We start from the raw sequence: 19,994 nt of genomic DNA, 5'->3' as shown, positions 1-19,994 counted from the left end.
AGTAAACTTACAAAAGCTGATAATCATTTCATTGAATCTAATCAAAATATACAAGTCGTGTAGCAATTATTAAAAACATTTTAGGGGAGCAGTATTTCTACATAATATTCTTTATCAATTCCAATGAATTTTGCCGACCAAAATCAAATATTACACCATCAAATCTTAAGGATTTCAGTCTAAAAACAGTTTGAGTTGGCTCAAGAATTGATTATTTTAGCATATTAACCAATAATAATTCTGAAAGTATACATACTTGTTCCTTGAATTACATGCTCGAACAATAAATTCAAATATTTTGGCTTGTACTGTTACATAATTTTGTTTTAAGATCGTATTAGACTTCAACTTTGTTTTTAATATTATATTAATTCATTTGCATGTTGAAATACCAATTTAAAATTTCAACAATTTAATATATATATATATATATAATTACATACACAAAAATAGTTGTTTTTAAAATTAACATTTAAGTAAAGCATAAAAATTAAGTTCACGCTGGGACATACACAACAATTATTTTTTTTGCTTTCCACCGAAATAAGACTTGATAATTTTGTTTTTCTTTGTTGAGATCGTTCCATAAGTAAATACCTATACTTATATGTTTGGATGCGCGTTTGTGTTTTTTATGAATATGGAATATGTGCATTTAAATGTAATAGGTTTTAAGCAAAGGAAATTAAAATTATTCAGAGACAATAATTGTGTAAATTTCATTAAAACAGAAATTTGTGTGAATTTGTATTGATATGTAAATATGTATGTTTGATTTGAACTTTGCAACGAACTAAGAAAGATAAAACATAATTTTATTGTCTCTGAAAATTGACTCCCCCTTAAGCTTAATAGCTTACAATTATAAGGGCAAATCAATTTGTACAATCTGACTTGCCCGGATGAACATGAACTATTCTCTCGCTGCATGAGTGTGTAAGTGTGTGTGTGTGTGTGGTGTGTGTTTAGAATGAATTTGTCTACAGCTTGAGGGTCGTGATGAGGCGCTTCAATGGTATTTAAATTCCAAAACGTTTCCATTCGAATTTGTCTTTCACATTTTGTCTTAAGGTCTACAATATAATGGTAATGAATTTTCAGATTTAACTTAAGATAAGGAAACACAAAACCAACAAAACTGAGCACGATTCGAATACAAATATATATGTATGTATATATGTATAAGTAGTTGTTATTCAACCGATTGGTTATTCAATGCCATGTGCAAAGATCATAACCAGTCCAGGATCGATCATGACATCCTCAGTCATGTGCAAATTATCGCAGCTTAAGACGAGCACTGCTTGTTTGCCTGGCAAAGTAAAGGAGGATGGAAAGGGAAAAGTCAAGAGTTTAGAAAGAAAAAACTTGACATTCAAAAATTGTAATCTCCCCTCACCTGGAATGCGACGACACACATAGTTGTCATAGATGCGACGATTATTCTGACGGGTTTCTAGGGAGGCCAAGCCTCGCGGCCAGCGTCTTTCATGACAGAATTCCATAAGACTATCCAAAATGTGAGGCGGACACCCGGATTCGGAGAGAGCACGCTTTATCATTAGCTGTAATGCATCATCTGGTGTGGAGATCATACCACCCCACCGTGTTACTCTGGCCCGGGGCAGTGCCGAACTCCAACGTATCACCTCATCGCGTTCCATTTGATCGGCGATTGCCCGCATGGCTGGATTTGATACGCGCATGGCACGCATGAAGTCTTTAAATAACTGCAGTTCCCGCTTCAGCTCATTGATGGTAAGCTGTTGATCTGTTAGCTCCGACTTTAATTCACCCATTTTTTCTGTTTGTTTCACAATCAGCGTGCGCAGTTCCCTCACACAGTTGTGATCTTTGAGCTCATCCTTAGGGATATCAAACCCACAGCCTTTCTCGCAGGGAAACGGTCGCTTTGGATTGTGGATACACTCTTCCAAATGAGAATTGTATGCATCTAGCTTGAGCACAGCTGTGCAGCCATATGGCGCATTGTCACAGGTAATAGAGAGACGCGACAGCAGGTTGCGCAAGATTCGTGGCACTGCGCGCAAGTTGGCTGTGGTCAGGGAATTCCGATCGACAGGACATGTTGGTTGTCGCGTGAGCCACTCGTTAATGCATCCGCGACAAAAGGCGTGCTCACACATTACCGCCTGTAAAACGCAGAACCATAATATGTTTATCATGTTCATGTGTGGGTGGGAGTGCGGTCCATTGACTTACCTGCAGGGGATCTTCCAGAACTCCTGAGCAAATTGGACAGGTTAATTCCTCGTCTACATCGCCCTGAAAGCGATTTACATCGTAGCCCATTTTATATATTAATGTTTCAGAATTCTACATAAATTTAATTTTATTCGACTTTCTCGATGTAAATTGCAAATTTTTTTGTTGTTTTTGTCACCGCCAGCGTTGCCAGTATCAGGGGAATTCGCCAATTTGAAACGGTCACACTCTCAATCTGCTCGTTAGTGCCACCTAGCGCCACCGAGCTATTTCCTAGCTCAGAAAGCAAAAATTGGCTGGCACAAAAATTTAATTCTAGTATTATTGTAATTTAAACTGTTAAGTCAAACAATTGCACAGTCTTAAGAAACGTTGAAATCAGAGTTTCCGAGGAGAACCACTACCATTACGCTTTCAAGATGATGAACGAAGCTGCAGCTCTGGCAAATATGATTCCCTACGACACAATTGGACTCTACGAGCAGCCCAAGCCCCGGTTCATTTTCAAGATGCCCCGTGTGGTGCCCGACCAAAAGTCCAAGTTTGAGAGCGATGAGCTGTTTCGCCGATTGTCCCGTGAGGGTGAGATTCGTTATACGGGATATCGGGAGCGATCCATTGAAGAGCGTCAAGCGAGATTCCTAAACGGCTGCCGTGAGGGCCACACAGAGACAAGCTTTGTGGCATCGGGCACCAATCTTCAGTTGGTGTTCAATGCAAATCAGAATCCCTACCTGCACGACAAGGAGTGCGATTTTGAAAAGGAGCACGGCAAGGTGCATATCAAATCCTACTTTATAATGAACGGCGTATGTGTGCGTTTTCGTGGCTGGCTGGATCTGGAAAGGTTGGACGGCGTGGGATGTCTTGAGTACGACGACCGTCGCGCCATGCACGAGGATGCCATTTTGCGCGACCAGATCGATCGTTATAATCAGCGACTTCGCGAGTTTGAGGATACCAAGCGAGCCTATCGTGACAATCGCCAGGACGAATTAGAGGCAGTGCGACGGGGTGTCGCGTCCGGCGGAATTGGTGTAGGAGCCAGTATGTGGCGACGTTAGTTAAACGTTTAGTTAACCGTCCCACCCGCCACAGCAAGAGACTCAATTTGCAAATAATACTCATTATTTTATGGAAAACTGAATTGAAACAGTCCATAATATGGATCTGCTTAGGTACAATTATTTTAAGATATGCTATTCCTATGTTGATGTACCTACTTGTACGCCTGTAAGCTCTTAGTCTGTAGGAATTGTTTGTACTTTTTGTTTAACGCATGCTTTTATTATTAATCACAATTAATGTCAAATATAATTGGCAAATAGTATTCTATAAATAACTAATATATTAACGTATAATTGTTTTGGTATTTTTATTATGACACATCTCTTGATAAAGATTGAGTGCTGGATGGGGGTGTATGTCATGAGCTCTGTAATTAAGACTTGAACGTGAAATATCATATCATACACTTGTCAATAGTCACTTTTCATCCATAAGTTCTGGGCAACTATTCCATTGCCTCATTTTCAATTATTTTAAAATGCAAGGACACATCGTTCTTTAAATGATTGCGACTAAAATACTGAGTGTTTAATATTAAACGGCATTTATTTATTATAAAATGGAATATAAAAATTTTAAAAATTAGTGACCATGAGACGCGCATCTAGTTAAAATATTGCTTATCTTAAGCTCTAACACACATACTCTCGTAACAATATAATTTTGCAATCAACCTAATCTACTAAGCAAAATATTTCTCTCGAAACTAACACAATGTAGATAAAAGCGTTTCAAAGAGTCCAAGTGGAATCAGTTATCAGCCCCACGAACAAAACAAACGCATGTGGGGTAAAGTCTTCGGGTCCATCAATACCAAAACTATTTGGATTTCTCGGCAGCCTGTTTCTCTTGGAACCGCCGTCGTTTCTGGGCAATGTACACCACCCAAATAAAGGATATGATTCCCATGAATATAGATCGGAACTACAAATAGATGAATGTCAATACAGAGTTTGCATACAAGATAAAATGGTTTATAAACTTACCATGGGTGGTACATAAGCCATATTCAGATAGACAAACAAAGATAAATATTGCCAGTTGGCACGCAGTAGTGGCCAATATAATTTTTCCACATTCTTTACGGCTGTGCTATGTGAATTACCCTCGAATAAAGAGAGGAAGTACAAAGAAAGAACCTGATAGATCGGAGCATAGACTAAACGTTCCGACAAGAACAAGAAGAAACGCCTAAAACGGACATCATTGTCGAAAAGACGCTCAACGGTTTGATAAAAATAGTGGGGTACACTGCCCCCAAAGATAAATCCATAAAGTCCATAGGCAAACACACTGTGCTGATTGAGTTTTTTCGCTCCTGCCAGACGCTGGGATGTAACATTAGCTGTTGTAGCCAAAACTGACCTAAAGTGAAATGACCCCAATTAGTAGATGAAGTGGGTGGTAAAGGAAGATAAGAGTAAACTTACGCCGTTATGGACTTCGTACGCACTGGATGGTTGAAAAGTTGTTCCAGATAAGTACCAAAAAGGGAGTAAAGAGGCTTAGAAATGGACATTGTGTTGTGCTAAAAAATCTAAGAAGTGAATATCAATAGAGTCAAAGTTCAAAGTACATAGTTGCACAGCCAGATCGATAGCAGCAACCGGCTTGATTAAATTAATAAGATTAAGGTCAATTAATAACACTAACCAAAAACTTTGAAACGTAATGCACCGGCCCAATGTTAACAAAAGACTAAATACACCTGTAGATCCATTTATTTATTTTCATTATTTTTTTGGAGTTGCTTTCAATCGTTAATCGTGAATATCGATATATCGATAGAACGATATTCGATACATCGGTATAATTTGCAGTGTTGCCCGTCTTTAATGTGTCATCAAACTTACGAATTTTTTGTATAAATAAATAAAGTGTTAATTGTCTACGAATGAAATGGAGTTTCCACCGTGTCCGCCCTCTTTGAAATCGATACAGCATTTTCTCAAATTGGCCCAGGAACATGACAGTCGGGATGTGATCATTGCATACTGGGCAAGACTCTAGTGAGTGTAGAAGAAAAACAAAAGTAATATTCATTTGGTTTAAAAGTTTGTTATTATAATCCAGTGCCCTGCAGGTGGGCTTGAAGGCCTCCACCCAGAGTCCCGAGGAAACGAAACTTCTGTTGGGTAAGTCGGAAAAAAAAACGTAACCATGACTCATCTCATCCGTTTGTTTGTTTTGGTTTTTCTCCGCTCCTTTACCACCACCAGCCATAATGGACTGGTTAGAGCAGATGAAAAAGCAGCACGCCGATAATGAAGCCCTAACCAACGATGTTGCTGCACAGGCACACATTGAGAACTATGCATTGAAATTATTTTTGTATGCCGACAAACAGGATCGCGAGGAGAATTTTGGCAAGTGAGTCCCAACATGTATGAAAGAAATGTTTCCATTGGATGGAATTCTCAATATATAAATGTGTGATTTTAGGAACATGGTCAAGGCGTTCTATTCTAGCGGAGTTCTTTACGACATCTTGCAAACATTTGGAGAACTCAGTGAGGAAGCGTTGCAGAATCGCAAATATGCCAAATGGAAGGCCGCCTACATTCACAATTGCCTCAAGACGGGGGAAACACCCAAACCCTTTGCTGCACCCGATGAGGCTGAGCAGGACGAGTCCACTGAAAATCCGGCCAGTGGAGAAGGTGACGAAGGTAACAACATTGGTCATGAGGCTAGCGGTGGCAGTGGGGATCCGTCTGTATCTGACAATGCCAATGATGCAGTGCAACCATCTTCGCCAACTACACAAATAACACCACCCACAGCCGAGGAAGTGCTAAATAACCCAAACAAATTGCCCAGTCCACCAGTAGAAGAGGAGAAACCTGGTGGATTTGAGCCATATGTCCCTACAGCACAGCCTCATCCAGCTGCTGCTACAATTTACCAGCCAATTGAACCAGTGGCTGGAATCCAAATAACACCAGAACAGATGATTACGGCCCAAAAGTATTGCAAATATGCGGGCAGTGCCCTCAATTATGACGATGTAAAAACAGCCATTGTTAATTTGCAGAAGGCTTTAAAACTGCTAAGCACTGGGTCCGAATAAATCTTATACAAATGTACGTTTTTTTTTTTGTTTAGAAATTCACAGTTAACGCTAACACTATAAACCCGTATAGTATATACATACATATACTGATATATTCTCGCACTTATTGCTTTCCAAGTTAATTATATATAAAAAAAAATAATAAAAACAAAATTATGAAATTTAAGTTCATATGAGTTGTTCGAAATTTATTAGAAATTGTCACTAAAAGGCGTGCTCTTAGTTCGGGCACAATTTAGACACTTCTCTTTGCTGATGAAGTAATTTTCATTCGATTATGAATTCTGTCTTTATGTCAAAAGATATATAGTAATTTTTATAATATATATAATATGGGTTGTTCACCTTAGTACAAGGAAAATGGATTTCAAGTTTTGGACAACTAAAATTAGTTTCTTTTATTAGCACATTCAAATGCCACATAAAGAACTGGCGTTTTACAAAAACTTTTGGCGGCGCGCATTGATTTCGAAATATTCTCATTAATCTATAGCCCAAAAGAACAAATACGTATGTATGTATATGTCGCTATGAAAAAGATCAATTTCTGATTTACTATCTTAAATTCTGAATAAAAACGAATAGTAAAACGACCAAACTACTAGTCGATATCTAGGAGAAGCCTAATAAATAGGCAAATCCAGTTTGTAGTCCATTAGAAGAAAGCTGAGGATCAATATAAACACAATACCGAATCACAAAACTGTTTTTGAGGCTGTTCAGTCTTTGAGAATTTAAACGATATAACAATGAAATTTCTTCCAGGATTGTGGGTTTTTATGTTTCGAAAGGAAATCAATAATTAAATTTTAAAAAACATGGATATGACGTTTTGCTGTTGGAATATGAAGCTTTTTTTGTATTTTTATATAGCTCCCGAAATAATTGTTTAATTTGTATAACATTAGGTGGATAGGCAGAAAATACATATACATCAGATATTTAAAGGTATGGTCTTTAATCGCACAATTAGAGATGTTTATGTTCGACTGCTCAATTGTTAATAGAAGATTTCCTAAAGATAAAAGTGCCCATAAAAAATTTAAAAGTGCTGTGCGCGCCGCTTAAGTGTTACTTTTTAAGAAGTATCAAAATGTTAAATTTTTTTAGTACTTGGATAAGGACCGATTCTAGAAACCTTTATTTGAACGACCCTTACACACATATATATACATATATATATGTATGTATGTGTAGATATATATATATATATAAATTGATTATATTTATATGACACCCAAACGACGACATGAATTTAATCAAATTCAAAGATTATGTGTCAATTCAGCTAAAGGATGAGATTATAATGATGACTGATTGGATGAGTATATATAAATATATACTTATGTATGTATGGTGTGCTAAGGTAGTGTGTGTGTGTGATAGTGAAAGTGTAAACGCGGATCTTTAGTCCTGCTTAGCTCCATTTGCTTGCGTTTGAGTAGCCGCCTCCAGTTCCTCGGTAAGACGTGCTGTTTGATACCAGACTACCAAACGTCCACCCAACATAAAGGTGAAAACCAACGCAGGTCCCGAACGTTCAAAGGGATCGCTGACCATCCAGTGCTGATAGATACCCAAAACCATAAGCACCAGCAATGTTATATTCGCTGCATTTTTTACTTTATCTGTGAATTAAAAAAGGTTTATTTCTTTAGAGAAATCTATTGTTGTGTTTTTCAGAATAGTAAAGTCGGGGGCACTGATGTTGTTAAGTAAATTAAATTCTAATTAGGCCTTTGCCAATTTATTTCTTTCAAAAAGCTACTCTAAGAATATAAATTTGTTTATATTAAAATTGCTATTGCAAAATAAGAGGCAATTAAACGCTGCGGTTGGTGCTCATATAAACGGAACACACAGAACATTAACTCGGTTGTTGATAGTAATCACGATTATATTTAGATACATTCATACTACATACATATGTGGACATCTATGTATGTATTTGCAAATTACATTAATAGATGTGTATCAATCCATATGTTCATATTGATTTCATGCTCGAAAATCAGCAATGATCAGTGTCCAATCCAACTATGTGACTTATTGATTGTACTTACGATATGGAATCAATGCCATTGCCAATCCGCATAGAATCTCCAAAATTCCGATGGTGCGTCGATACCATTTCGATGGCACTTTTAATCCAAATAGGGCAGTCAATGGGAACACTTTGGCATATTTTACATACTCGGTGCGCTGCAAGTGAGGAAGGGAGAAAGGAGGATTATAATTGAAATTTTATAATTATTCATAGAGCGCGAGCCCCGAGCGATAGGCAATGCAGATGTTTATTTTTAAATACAAACATATGTATGTATGTATGTACATGTATTTCTGTGGCAATTTCCCTCAAATGAGATTGCCTTTTTGTTTCGCCCTAAAATGCGACAATATATCTGATGACGAAGAATGTGCAAAGATGCAAACATAAATTAAAAGTGAAAATGGCTTGTAATCAATGCAATAACGCCAATTTAAATCGATGCCCACACATGCAAATATGTATGTACATATGTATGTACATACATACATATAATACGTCATTTTGGCGCTCGCTCTCCTTGCCAGAGCATTGCAATGCGAAATATTTTGTTAATGAAAATACACAAAACTATGCGCAAGAAGAAAAAGCGATAAACAAATAAAAATTGCCAAAATGCTGAAAAACTTATCGTAAAAGAAAAAGGGAAAGTAGTACAAAAAGTTTCCTGATTATTTTTTTTGCTTTTTCTTTTTAGCGTCCTAAACTATTCACAAAATGTAAACAAGAGATTGATTTGTATTGTGAGTAGTATTAAAAATTAAACAGCTGTTTGAATACAAACAAATCTATATGGTATGGGAGACTATTCATATGTACATATGTGTGTGCATATATCGCATTTGGATACATTAAATATGTATATACATATGTACGTATGTATACATAGGTACATATTTAAAATTTTTGAAAAAAATGTACACACGTAGATGCATTGCAAAACAAGGTGATTGTGGAATCATGAGCATTGATTGGAGGAGGGGATTGAGGTGAAATGGGAAAAAGCATCTTTTCCATTAAACATACATAAATTGGTATTTTCCTAAACAAATACATATATTTATGTATATGTATATAATATACAGTAGTATATGAATGTCATTTGTGTCTCTTCCTCTATGATTTTGAATATGTTTGAAGATCATTCCGAAAAACAAATAACAATATACATATGCATATTATATATACATACATACATATTTTTTTTTTTGAATGCCAATGTCTGGCATTGGAGAGGTTGAGTTCAATGTAAAATTATTAGTCATTTGCCTAATATTTTGTGAATGTGAACTTAAAAGTATTTTTTAATAAAATTATTCCAGTTATATAAGTGCACTCTGAATGTCATATATTTTTTGGATCATTTCATTAAATTTCACTTATGAACACACAAAAAAAAAAAAAAAAAAAAAAAAATAATAATGATTGAATCGGTGGATTTAACATTGTTTGAAGCTGTCGATTTCAAGTTGCATCGATTTTTCACTCACCAAATCCTTGTAGAGATCCTTACTAATGTGTGGGGTTAATTTTAGGGCGCCCACGAAGATGAAGAAGAGGCCCAGCAGCACTGAGAGGCTTTTCAGCACAATTGTGTTCGAAGTGGGCATTTTGTGTGAATTTTTTGAGTGTTGATTATATCTCAAGCGTTTTGCTTATGCTTTGTTGCCTTTTTTTTTTTTTTTTTTTTTTTTATGCCCGATATACGGATGTTCGAATGGGGATTTATGTATCTCAAATATGTCTAAATTATGAGTGGGGCGCGCGCGCCTATTTGAAAGGGGTTGTATTGGTGCAGGGGTGGGGGCGGCTTGGGGCGTAGCTCGTCGCTAAGATTGAGTTTTTGGGGAAAGTATATAGTACACTCAACACCCTACTATAGAATAATACACCGGTTGCTAAATTTAGAAAGACGTCGCAGCTTTTCGTGCCGCACCGAACGGAAAAGTATGAAAAAAAATACCAACAACAACCAATTAGAAACAAACTTGAATATTTGGCAATATTTTAGGCTCTGTCTGTGCCTGCTTTTTGTTTAGTTTGGTTTGGTTCCCGTACGTTTGGCCACGGTACGCTATGGCGTTCGAAAAGAGACTGAGAGACGGCAAGTTTATTTCAGCAGCAGCATCCCAAAACATTAAAAAATCAATATACATATGTACATACATATGTCGAGCATTGGCCAAGAACTCTCCTCGGAATGAGCGAAAGAGCAGGCGCCCTTTAGACGAGAGAGAGAGAGAGAGAGAGAGGACAAAGACAGCTGCAATATTGAATAGCTAGCTTTGGTGGTTGTTTTTCCAAATCGCCATGGGTGCAAGGAAGCCTCCACCCTGTCCACCAAGACCAGGAGCCGTACCCAATGCAGTCATCCCTCTTCAGCAAAAGCAACAGGATTGCATTATATACATTTGAACACAATTTAATAATTTATCTCTTTTTTTTCGTTTTATTCAATAATTCTTAATTAATAGATCTTATCTACGATTTTGGATGACATTTATAGAAGGCGTCAGGGACTAAACTACGATTCTAAATCTGTAAGTTCATCGACATATTCTTGTGGGGATAATCCACATCGAGAGTTGTGAAAACTTTTCCAACTAAAACTTTCTGGAGCAATGTTTTATGTTTGCGCAATTCTATTTTGTTAACTTGTTGTAAACAAAACAAAAACCAATTCAACATAAAAATATTGTACGACGTACAATGTACGTCTTAAAAATATGGCTTAAAAAATAACAGTTTATTGTGGCGTTACCAGATGTTAGGTGTTGGCTGTTTTGCCAATTCCCAAAATATATGTACATATGTATGTATATAAATAACAGCAGCGCTCGTAGTCGTTCATTGTAATAAAGTTTTACAGTCTACAATTCTTAGAATTTATTGACCTACCAACCCACTGGACCTCGTCCTGGGACTTCATCATGGGGGGCATAAATGCGTTTTGATTCGGCCATGCGTTGATTGTAATTCGCAACCTGTTCCAATAGCTGGGCATTTTCATGCAGCGCCCTCTCCTCATCGTACTCCAGGCTGGCTGCTCCATCTAAACGTTCCAGATCCAGCCATCCACGAAATCTTACGCAAACTCCATTCATAATGAAATTAGAACGCAAATGCACTTTGCCGTGTTCCTTCTCAAAATCACACTCTTGCTCCTGGGTATACGGGTTGTGATTCGCATTAAAGTAGAGTTGTATGTTGGTACCAGAAGCCACAAATGAGAGCTCTGCATAGCCTTTGCGGCAATCGTTGACAAAACGCATTCGACGCTCGTCAATCGAGCGTTCCCTGTAGCCTGTGTACCGTACCTCACTTTCGCGACTAAGGCGCCGGAAAAGCTCATCTGTCTCGAATTTAGATCTTTGGTGAGGCACCACACGCGGTATTTTGAAAATAAATGAAGGTTTCGGTGGCTCGTACATGACCAACGACTCGTAGGGCGGTGGATGGATGGCAGATAACGCTGCTGCTGCTTCTCCGAGATTTTGATGGTGATGCATTTTAAATAGAGAAACAATGTTAACTGAATGTATTATTCAATTTCGCTGCCCTACTTATACGAAAATGTAAAGACAGCATTTTAAGTGCAGGTCGTAATTGCATTATACCTGAAAATCGGGAAGGTTGTAGTTTTATGATCTTAACGACCATCTGTCTGGGATTGTAAGGGCTTAGGATGTTTACCTGGTCAGCAGGTATATATTCCCAACATATTTAAATTTGAATTCTGACAGCTGTGTAGCGTTGCCATATGGTGTGCCGATTAGTGTGTGACCAAACTTTGTGAGTTAAAAAAAAAACATTGTAAATTAATATAAATAATTTTTTAAGCAACAGCTATGTCTCTTGTTGCTTACGCCGCCAGTAGCGATGAAGATTCCGAAAACGAGGAGCCCGTTAGTTCAAAAGTTACAGAAAGTACAAATAATCATATAAGCGATGATGATGATGACTACGTGCCCCAAGAGGTAACTTTGAACCAGCTAAAATCTTCGAGTGGACGATTTGCATTGGCATTGCCCAAGCCCAAGGTCTCTGCAGCATCCAGTCCAGAAGAAGGGGACAATGTAGAGGCGGCGTCAGTCTTTGCTACACTTCCCACACCACGGTCAACTGTGGCAACCGCTGAGGAAGCGGACGATGAGTTTCTACATAAAAAACCATCCGCTCTGATGGGCAGTGAAGTATTGGAAAAGCCTCCAGCATTGCCAATTAAGAGAAGCGTCAAAATCAGCATACCATCGCTAAGAGATTTCTCAGATGTGGACAAAGAGATGTCTGAAAAGTTTAAATCTCGGAAAAATGAAAGCAAAACTAATACACCCAAAGGATCAGGACTGTTAAGTTTATTACCCCAAGCTAAATCCGAGCGTAACTTTTCTAAGACAGAGTATGCTGTGGCTGCACAAAAACCACAAACTGTTCATGCTACCACGTCTGTAGCGGCTTCTCCCTTTGTCCCGGATACAGTGAAGCAGCGCAGAGCTGCCCATAATACTGAAGCTGTTGATGGTGTGAAAAACATTGTTGCTCCGCAGAAGAAACCAACCACAGCTCGACCGTCCGCTACATCGTTGGTTGCTGTTAGCGATAGCGAAGATGGTGACGACGATGATGATGATGGAGACTTTTTCTCGTTGAACAGTAAGCACCGTCTCCCAGAGGTTAGCAGCAATGAGATTAATGCATTGGTGGCAAAACGCGCTGCCAGAATGGCTGAGGCCAGTAATAAATATCTGAAAAATATGACCGAACGCCAGATACCAGAAGAAGAGTCACAAGAGCTCGTTCGTGAGGAACAAAATGAACATCATCTGCGACAAATTCAAGCCAGCAATTGTGACGTGCAACTGAATGCCGAAGCAATGGATGCTTTGGTGGGTAAAAATGCTAAGAGGCGTCGTAAGGAAGCAAAGGGAATGCAGGTCATCGAAATTTCTGGTTCGGAAGTCCACCCCAATCGTGAAGAATGGATGCGCACGGCTTTGGCTTCATCTACGACGTTCCAACCCACAGGCGTGCTTACAGACGAAGAGCCTGTGGCGGGCACAAGACGTAAACATCAAATAACTTATCTGGCCCACAAGGCCAAGGCCAATGAGGCCGAACTACAAGCCATGTGGTCGGCCAACAGGAACACACGACGTGTGACACAGAGCAAATACGGTTTTTGATTTATTTACAATTTCGTCTTAAAATAAATATGCTTAATTAATGATATATGTATAAATTTACAATTAAACGGTTTTATCATATAAGCCATCCTTCACGCTTTCCTAGTCGGCTGCCCACATAGACTATCGCTGTAGTCAGGAGAAGACATAATGGAGTCATTGTGAAATAGATGGGTATCTGCTGTGGATACTCAAGGGTCAGACATATCATCACCTGAGATGTGATTGTCAGCAACACCCCGGCAATATTCCATTTATAGAGCAGTAAAAGATCTGCTAGCCTATTTAAATTACGCCATTTGCGAATAAACTTTATAATCACGTAGATGATGAGTATACAGTCGAAGAACCAAAGCGGCGTAAAAGTAACAAACCAGTTCCATGTTGTGCGGGGATCCAGCCGCAAGCATAACAAAATTAGGAACACAAGGACAATGAACCATGTAAAAAGTGCCCGATGGGCTAATGTCATTGTTTTCCAGTTCCACCACAAATAAAAACAATACAAAATAAATTGTTTACCACTACGTAACAGTGTGGCCAGATTTCCGATCCAACCATAATCAATGTGACCGAAATAGTTTTATCTCATAAAAGTCATAAATAGTCAAAACAGTCTGGCAATACGTGTATCGTTCTGAAGTCAGCTGTCAGCTGGCAGCTCTATATCAGCAACACCATTGCCAACACTGCTAGATTTTTGCAGCCCAATTGACGTGTCACATTTGTAATTAAATGGTTTGTTAATTAAATTCTGTATAATATTGGAAACAATACATTATACTGCTCGGGTATTTTCTTTTCTTCAAATTTGCATTATAGAAAAAAAGTGTATTGCTTTAATTGGCCAAAGTAGACGAAAAGCCGAAGACTAGGACACGACAACCTGAGGAACAGAGATAGCGATAGTAAATTATATTCGAAGACAATAATTGCCAACATGTTGACTAATTTCGAGTCCAAGTCGGCTCGAGTGAAGGGTTTGTCGTTTCACCCGAAACGGCCATGGATCTTAACCAGCTTACACAGCGGCGTTATCCAATTGTGGGACTATCGTATGCATACACTGCTAGAAAAGTTCGATGAACACGATGGGCCGGTTCGGGGCGTAGCATTTCATCAGCAGATGCCGCTATTTGTATCTGGCGGCGATGACTATAAAATCAAGGTTTGGAATTACAAGCAGCGTCGTTGCATCTTTACTCTACTAGCACATTTGGATTATGTCCGGACGGTAGCGTTTCATCACGAGTATCCATGGATACTGAGCGCCTCCGATGATCAGACAATACGAATCTGGAATTGGCAATCGCGCAACTGCATCTGTGTGCTCACTGGACATAATCATTATGTGATGTGTGCCCAGTTCCATCCTACAGAGGATCAGATTGTCTCGGCATCATTGGATCAGACAGTACGAGTTTGGGACATTTCCGGATTGCGCAAAAAGAATGTGGCCCCAGGTCCTGGCGGCTTGGATGATCATTTGAAGGGCCATCCAGGAGCTACTGATCTTTTTGGGCAGGCAGACGCTGTTGTTAAACATGTTCTCGAGGGCCATGATCGTGGTGTAAACTGGGCCAGTTTCCATCCCACTTTACCTCTGATTGTGTCAGGTGCCGATGATCGTCTGGTTAAACTGTGGCGTATGAATGAATACAAAGCATGGGAGGTTGATACCTGCCGCGGTCACTACAACAATGTGTCTAGTGTGCTATTCCATCCCCGTCAAGATTTGATTATTTCTAATGGCGAGGATCGTAGCATTCGCGTCTGGGATATGACCAAGCGTCAGTGTCTATTCACATTCCGTCGAGATAATGAGCGTTTCTGGATTCTGACAGCCCATCCTACGCTCAACCTGTTTGCTGCTGGCCATGATGGAGGTGAGCAATCATTTGTAGAACAATCTTTTGGACAACTTTTTATAAAATTTTTTGCATTTCAGGTATGGTTGTCTTCAAATTGGAACGAGAGCGCCCAGCGTATGCCGTCCATGGCAACATGCTGTACTATGTGAAGGATCGATTCCTTCGCAAATTAGATTTTACCACAACAAAGGACACGGTTGTGATGCAGCTGCGTCCGGGCAAGTCACCGGTCTACAGCATGTCGTACAATCCAGCTCTAAACGCTGTTTTGATATGCACACGTACTAACAATCTGGAAAACAGCACCTACGATCTCTGCCAGATACCCAAGGATACCGATAGTCAAACTGAATCGGACAGTAAGCGTAGCTCTGGCATTACGGCAATTTGGGTGGCCCGTAATCGGTTTGCTGTGCTTGACCGCAACCAGCAGCTGGTTATCAAGAACTTTAAAAACGAGGTGACCAAGAAAATACCAACCTTCTGTGAGGAAATCTTCTATGCAGGCACTGGCATGCTACTCATTCGCGATCCTGAGTTTGTTACCCTTTACGAAGTGCAGCGCCTGGTCTCGGTGGGCAGCATCAAATTGGCCAAATGCCGCTATGTGGTCTGGTCACCAGATATGTCGCTGGTTGCGCTGCTCTGCAAGCATTCTGTGACAATTTGCGACCGCCGCCTGCAGTATCTGTGTACGGTGCAGGAAAATTGCCGTGTCAAGTCGGGAGCATGGGATGAGTCGGGCGTATTTATCTATACAACAAGCAACCACATTAAATATGCCATTACCAATGGTGATCACGGCATCATTCGCACCTTGGATTTGCCCATTTACTTAACACGAGTTAAGGGAACTCAGGTGTTCTGCTTGGATCGCGAGTGCCGTACGCGCGTGTTGCACATCGATCCCACGGAATACAAGTTTAAGTTAGCCCTAATTCAACGCAAATACGATGAGGTTCTTCACATGGTGCGTAATGCCCGTTTGGTGGGCCAAAGTATTATTGCATATCTACAGCAGAAGGGTTATCCAGAGGTGGCATTGCATTTCGTCAAAGACGAAAAAACGCGATTTGGATTGGCGCTGGAGTGCGGCAACATTGAGATTGCCCTGGAAGCAGCCAAAGCCCTGGATGATAAGAATTGCTGGGACCGTCTGGGACAGGCTGGCCTGTTGCAAGGCAATCACCAAGTGGTGGAAATGTGCTACCAACGCACCAAGAACTTTGACAAGCTAAGCTTTCTCTATCTTATTACTGGCAACCTAGAAAAGCTTAAGAAGATGAACAAGATTGCAGAGATCCGAAAGGATGTGTCCGCCCAATATCAGGGAGCCCTGTTGCTTGGCGATGTCCGCGAGCGTGTTAACATTCTTAAGAACTGTGGACAACTCTCATTGGCCTATCTGACGGCAGCCACTCACGGTCTAGAGGAGCTAACCGAGTCGCTAGGCACAGCCATTACCGAACAGGGGCATAGCTTGCCTGAAGTGAACGACAATGCGCAATTGCTTCAGCCGCCAGTGCCCATTCAACAGCTGGAAACAAACTGGCCACTGCTATCTGTATCCAAAGGTTTCTTCGAAGGCGCCATGGTCACTCGCGCTGGCACCAGTGCAACGGCCCGTCAAGCCCTCAATATCAATGCGGATGCGGCTGTATTGGATGAACACAATGGAGGCGGCGATGGCTGGGGAGCTGACGCCGATTTGGGTTTGGATGAAGACGGCGACGATGAAATGCACGACGCTCTCAGCACCGACGATCCACAGGGCGCAGGTGGTGAAGATGGCGCCGGCTGGGATGTGGGTGACGACGACTTAGTGGTGCCAGAAGAGTTGGCATCCAAGATAAAAGCCTCTGCTCTGGACAGTAATTACTATGCAGCGCCAAACAAGGGTTTGTCGCCAGCACAGCAATGGGCTAACAATTCACCTTTAGTTTTGGATCACATCAAGGCTGGCTCTTTTGAGAGCGCCTTCCGGTTGCTTAACGACCAGTTGGGCGTGGTCAATTTTAAGCCATTCAAGACCCTCTTCCTGCATAGCTACGCCTGCTCGCGCACTAGCTACACAGCCAATCCGAATTTGGAATCACTTTCCGGCTACCCGTTACGTAACTTTGGAGAGACCAATGTAAAGCTTCAGCGGCCGGCCTTGGGCATTAAGCTTAATGATCTGGTGGCCCGTCTGCAGGCTGGCTATCAGTTGACCACATCTGGCAAATTCACTGAGGCCATTGAAAAGTTCCATTCCATATTGATCAGTATCCCGCTTCTAGTGGTGGAAACCAAGCTGGATACCGCCGAGGCCCAACAGCTGCTTAAGATCTGCTCAGAATATATTGTGGGCTTAAAAATGGAAACCGAACGAAAGGGCATGCCCAAATCGACTCTCGAGGAGCAGAAGCGCATTTGCGAAATGGCCGCCTATTTCACCCATTGCAAACTGCAGCCTGTTCACCAAATTCTCACCCTGCGTACAGCCCTCAATATGTTCTTCAAACTGAAGAATTACAAGACGGCTGCATCATTTGCCCGTCGTCTGTTGGAGCTGGCCCCTAGACCGGATGTAGCGCAACAAGTGCGTAAAATTCTACAAGCGTGCGAAGTGAATCCCATAGATGAGCACCAGCTGCAGTACGAAGAGTTCAACCCATTCAATATCTGTGGCATTAGTTGGAAGCCGATCTATCGTGGCAAACCCGAGGTGACGTGTCCCTTCTGTGGATCCTCATATGAGCCACAGTACAAGGGCCGCCTTTGCACGGTATGTGAGGTAAGCCAAATCGGTAAGGATAGCATCGGTTTGCGTATTTCCAATCTGCAATTCCGCTAAGCGGACAAACGCGCTTGATATTGACTTGCGTGCTATTGTCTCCTCTTCTCCCGCCAAGCGTCGAGTCCCTTTACATCTGAAAATTTAACTTTTAGCCCTTAGAATTACGCCTCCAAGCATATGGCATACACATTATTATATCTATAAACGTTAATAAACTTTATACAACATCTACATTAATCTCATCCCGGCTCGAAAATTTTATACTGAACGGCTGCGTTGTTCTGTTTGGCTTAAGCTCTTTCAAAACAATTTATAATTATTAAGTTATCAAATTCCACAAGATTCATTCCAAATCTATGGCTCTTAATGACTGAGCCATTGCGGTGGAATTCGCGATTTTCCATAATAAAAATGCCAGAACGATTATACGTAAATATTTATTAGTTTTTTATAGTATAATATTTGTCAATCATATTTGACATTAACTGTAAGATTTTGGGATTAATACCATAAAAGCATACGTTAGGTAAAAGCTACAGAGTATTCCTACGGACTAAGAGCATACAGAAGTACAAGTAAATACATTTATATTCGAGAGCATATCATAATCTTAGCATAGTTGCACGTAATCAGATCCAATCCCGGTTTTTGGACTGTTTAACGGCGAAAGACTGGAGCATTTTCAGTTTTCCATAAAATATTGAGTATTATTTGCAAATTGAGTCTCTAGCTGCGGCGACTGGGACGGCACAGTTGCCGTCCAAAGGTCTAACTAACGTCGCCACATACTGGCTCCTACACCAATTCCGCCAGAGGCGACACCCCGTCGGACGGCCTCCATTTCGTCCTGCCGGTTGTCGCGATAGGCTCGCTTGGTATCCTCAAACTCGCGAAGTCGCTGATTATAACGATCGATCTGGTCGCGCAAAATGGCATCCTCGTGCATGGCGCGACGCTCGTCGTACTCAAGGCATCCCACGCCGTCCAACCTTTCCAGATCCAGCCAGCCACGAAAACGCACACATACGCCGTTCATTATAAAGTAGGATTTAATATGCACCTTGCCGTGTTCCTTTTCAAAATCGCACTCCTTGTCGTGCAGGTAGGGATTCTGATTTGCATTGAACACCAACTGAAGATTGGTGCCCGATGCCACAAAGCTTGTCTCTGTATGGCCCTCACGGCAGCCGTTTAGGAATCTCACTTGTCGCTCTTCAATGGATCGCTCCCGATATCCCGTATAACGAATCTCACTCTCCCTCGATAAACGGCGAAATAGCTCATCGCTCTCGAACTTGGACTTTTGGTCGGGCACCACACGGGGCATCTTGAAAATGAACCGGGGCTTGGGCTGCTCGTAGAGTCCAATTGTGTCGTAGGGAATCATGTTTGCCAGAGCTGCAGCTTCGTTCATCATCTTGAAAGCGTAATGGTAGTGGTTCTCCACAAACTCGGACTTTAACGTTTCTTCGGGCTGTTTAATCGTTGGACTTTGTGGTTTAACTTTCACTAATGCGTTTTATCGATTCCTTTTCTGTTTTGATCATCTGCTATAATTAATATTTAAAATTTAATTCAACTCTTATTTCTTTTTGTTTTTTTTTCTGTGCTACAAATATTGCGGTTTTGTTATACCTAACTCATCCTAATTTGCGTGCCCCAGCTCATTTCGAGTTTATCGATAAAATGTTGCATGGTGTTGGGTAACGGTCAAAGGATAGCAGGGGTTGATGACCCGGATTTTTTA

General features: G+C 40.6%; 10 protein-coding genes across 11 annotated transcripts; 4 read left to right on the top strand and 6 right to left on the bottom strand.

Annotated features, from left to right (window-relative positions):
* Positions 1 to 337: 337 nt before the first annotated feature.
* Positions 338 to 2,412, bottom strand: elgi (E3 ubiquitin-protein ligase NRDP1 elgi). The gene is made up of 3 exons (XM_068292379.1): positions 2,224 to 2,412; positions 1,400 to 2,153; positions 338 to 1,312 (listed from the first exon to the last, which is right to left on the bottom strand). The coding sequence occupies exons 1-3, from the start codon at positions 2,311 to 2,313 to the stop codon at positions 1,209 to 1,211; spliced, it is 948 nt and encodes a 315-aa protein (XP_068148480.1). The 5' UTR covers positions 2,314 to 2,412; the 3' UTR covers positions 338 to 1,208.
* A 58-nt stretch (positions 2,413 to 2,470) lies between these two features.
* LOC137578733 (protein big brother-like) lies at positions 2,471 to 3,587 on the top strand. Its single transcript, XM_068292291.1, has one exon. The coding sequence runs from the start codon at positions 2,646 to 2,648 to the stop codon at positions 3,288 to 3,290; it is 645 nt and encodes a 214-aa protein (XP_068148392.1). The 5' UTR covers positions 2,471 to 2,645; the 3' UTR covers positions 3,291 to 3,587.
* Positions 3,588 to 3,821: 234 nt separating this feature from the next.
* On the bottom strand, positions 3,822 to 5,067 carry LOC137578743 (peroxisomal membrane protein 2). Of its 2 annotated transcripts, none has more exons than XM_068292307.1 (4): positions 4,948 to 5,067; positions 4,725 to 4,822; positions 4,281 to 4,659; positions 3,822 to 4,218 (listed from the first exon to the last, which is right to left on the bottom strand). In XM_068292307.1, the coding sequence occupies exons 2-4, from the start codon at positions 4,811 to 4,813 to the stop codon at positions 4,114 to 4,116; spliced, it is 573 nt and encodes a 190-aa protein (XP_068148408.1). In that variant the 5' UTR covers positions 4,814 to 4,822; positions 4,948 to 5,067; the 3' UTR covers positions 3,822 to 4,113. The 2 variants fall into 2 exon arrangements, with proteins under 2 accessions (XP_068148408.1, XP_068148399.1); XM_068292298.1 differs by having other exon boundaries at positions 4,725 to 4,831; positions 4,948 to 5,066.
* Positions 5,068 to 5,093: 26 nt separating this feature from the next.
* Vta1 (vesicle trafficking 1) lies at positions 5,094 to 6,533 on the top strand. The gene is made up of 4 exons (XM_068292283.1): positions 5,094 to 5,303; positions 5,368 to 5,429; positions 5,514 to 5,664; positions 5,737 to 6,533. Exons 1-4 carry the CDS (start codon positions 5,194 to 5,196, stop codon positions 6,362 to 6,364), a joined length of 951 nt encoding a protein of 316 aa, XP_068148384.1. The 5' UTR covers positions 5,094 to 5,193; the 3' UTR covers positions 6,365 to 6,533.
* Positions 6,529 to 10,514, bottom strand: LOC137578756 (novel acetylcholine receptor chaperone). The gene is made up of 3 exons (XM_068292319.1): positions 9,905 to 10,514; positions 8,431 to 8,569; positions 6,529 to 7,995 (listed from the first exon to the last, which is right to left on the bottom strand). The coding sequence occupies exons 1-3, from the start codon at positions 10,022 to 10,024 to the stop codon at positions 7,775 to 7,777; spliced, it is 480 nt and encodes a 159-aa protein (XP_068148420.1). The 5' UTR covers positions 10,025 to 10,514; the 3' UTR covers positions 6,529 to 7,774.
* Positions 10,515 to 11,148: 634 nt separating this feature from the next.
* Bro (Brother) lies at positions 11,149 to 11,923 on the bottom strand. The gene has a single exon (XM_068294946.1). It carries the CDS (start codon positions 11,921 to 11,923, stop codon positions 11,309 to 11,311), a length of 615 nt encoding a protein of 204 aa, XP_068151047.1. The 3' UTR covers positions 11,149 to 11,308.
* A 280-nt stretch (positions 11,924 to 12,203) lies between these two features.
* Positions 12,204 to 13,681, top strand: LOC137578845 (proline-rich protein PRCC). Its single transcript, XM_068292448.1, has one exon. The coding sequence runs from the start codon at positions 12,263 to 12,265 to the stop codon at positions 13,595 to 13,597; it is 1,335 nt and encodes a 444-aa protein (XP_068148549.1). The 5' UTR covers positions 12,204 to 12,262; the 3' UTR covers positions 13,598 to 13,681.
* On the bottom strand, positions 13,586 to 14,159 carry LOC137578855 (transmembrane protein 60). Its single transcript, XM_068292460.1, has one exon. It carries the CDS (start codon positions 14,067 to 14,069, stop codon positions 13,674 to 13,676), a length of 396 nt encoding a protein of 131 aa, XP_068148561.1. The 5' UTR covers positions 14,070 to 14,159; the 3' UTR covers positions 13,586 to 13,673.
* A 64-nt stretch (positions 14,160 to 14,223) lies between these two features.
* Positions 14,224 to 18,484, top strand: alphaCOP (coatomer subunit alpha). Its single transcript, XM_068291869.1, has 3 exons — positions 14,224 to 14,335; positions 14,420 to 15,483; positions 15,546 to 18,484. Exons 2-3 carry the CDS (start codon positions 14,538 to 14,540, stop codon positions 18,302 to 18,304), a joined length of 3,705 nt encoding a protein of 1,234 aa, XP_068147970.1. The 5' UTR covers positions 14,224 to 14,335; positions 14,420 to 14,537; the 3' UTR covers positions 18,305 to 18,484.
* Positions 18,485 to 18,670: 186 nt separating this feature from the next.
* On the bottom strand, positions 18,671 to 19,870 carry Bgb (Big brother). The gene has a single exon (XM_068291877.1). It carries the CDS (start codon positions 19,662 to 19,664, stop codon positions 19,020 to 19,022), a length of 645 nt encoding a protein of 214 aa, XP_068147978.1. The 5' UTR covers positions 19,665 to 19,870; the 3' UTR covers positions 18,671 to 19,019.
* Positions 19,871 to 19,994: the final 124 nt, after the last annotated feature.

Source organism: Drosophila tropicalis, unplaced genomic scaffold (assembly GCF_018151085.1).
Source record: "Drosophila tropicalis isolate 14030-0801.00 unplaced genomic scaffold, ASM1815108v1 contig_1190, whole genome shotgun sequence".
NCBI classification, from domain to species: domain Eukaryota; kingdom Metazoa; phylum Arthropoda; class Insecta; order Diptera; family Drosophilidae; genus Drosophila; species Drosophila tropicalis.
The sequence above is the reverse complement of the archived record's forward strand: the minus strand, read 5'-3'. Positions and strand labels throughout refer to the sequence as shown.

Coding starts and splice junctions, on each gene's coding strand:
- alphaCOP (XM_068291869.1), top strand. CDS start 14,538: ATGTTGACTAATTTCGAGTCCAAGTCGGCTCGAGTGAAGGGTTTGTCG. Junction 15,484..15,545: donor TGCTGCTGGCCATGATGGAG/GTGAGCAATCAT, acceptor TTTGCATTTCAG/GTATGGTTGTCTTCAAATTG.
- LOC137578733 (XM_068292291.1), top strand. CDS start 2,646: ATGATGAACGAAGCTGCAGCTCTGGCAAATATGATTCCCTACGACACA.
- LOC137578756 (XM_068292319.1), bottom strand. CDS start 10,024: ATGCCCACTTCGAACACAATTGTGCTGAAAAGCCTCTCAGTGCTGCTG. Junction 8,570..9,904: donor AGGATCTCTACAAGGATTTG/GTGAGTGAAAAA, acceptor CCTCACTTGCAG/CGCACCGAGTATGTAAAATA. Junction 7,996..8,430: donor AATGGCATTGATTCCATATC/GTAAGTACAATC, acceptor TTTAATTCACAG/ATAAAGTAAAAAATGCAGCG.
- Bro (XM_068294946.1), bottom strand. CDS start 11,923: ATGCATCACCATCAAAATCTCGGAGAAGCAGCAGCAGCGTTATCTGCC.
- LOC137578743 (XM_068292307.1), bottom strand. CDS start 4,813: ATGTCCATTTCTAAGCCTCTTTACTCCCTTTTTGGTACTTATCTGGAA. Junction 4,660..4,724: donor CGTACGAAGTCCATAACGGC/GTAAGTTTACTC, acceptor ATTTCACTTTAG/GTCAGTTTTGGCTACAACAG. Junction 4,219..4,280: donor TGGCTTATGTACCACCCATG/GTAAGTTTATAA, acceptor ATCTATTTGTAG/TTCCGATCTATATTCATGGG.
- Vta1 (XM_068292283.1), top strand. CDS start 5,194: ATGGAGTTTCCACCGTGTCCGCCCTCTTTGAAATCGATACAGCATTTT. Junction 5,304..5,367: donor GCATACTGGGCAAGACTCTA/GTGAGTGTAGAA, acceptor ATTATAATCCAG/TGCCCTGCAGGTGGGCTTGA. Junction 5,430..5,513: donor GGAAACGAAACTTCTGTTGG/GTAAGTCGGAAA, acceptor TACCACCACCAG/CCATAATGGACTGGTTAGAG.
- Bgb (XM_068291877.1), bottom strand. CDS start 19,664: ATGATGAACGAAGCTGCAGCTCTGGCAAACATGATTCCCTACGACACA.
- LOC137578855 (XM_068292460.1), bottom strand. CDS start 14,069: ATGACATTAGCCCATCGGGCACTTTTTACATGGTTCATTGTCCTTGTG.
- elgi (XM_068292379.1), bottom strand. CDS start 2,313: ATGGGCTACGATGTAAATCGCTTTCAGGGCGATGTAGACGAGGAATTA. Junction 2,154..2,223: donor TTCTGGAAGATCCCCTGCAG/GTAAGTCAATGG, acceptor TGCGTTTTACAG/GCGGTAATGTGTGAGCACGC. Junction 1,313..1,399: donor TGTGTGTCGTCGCATTCCAG/GTGAGGGGAGAT, acceptor TTACTTTGCCAG/GCAAACAAGCAGTGCTCGTC.
- LOC137578845 (XM_068292448.1), top strand. CDS start 12,263: ATGTCTCTTGTTGCTTACGCCGCCAGTAGCGATGAAGATTCCGAAAAC.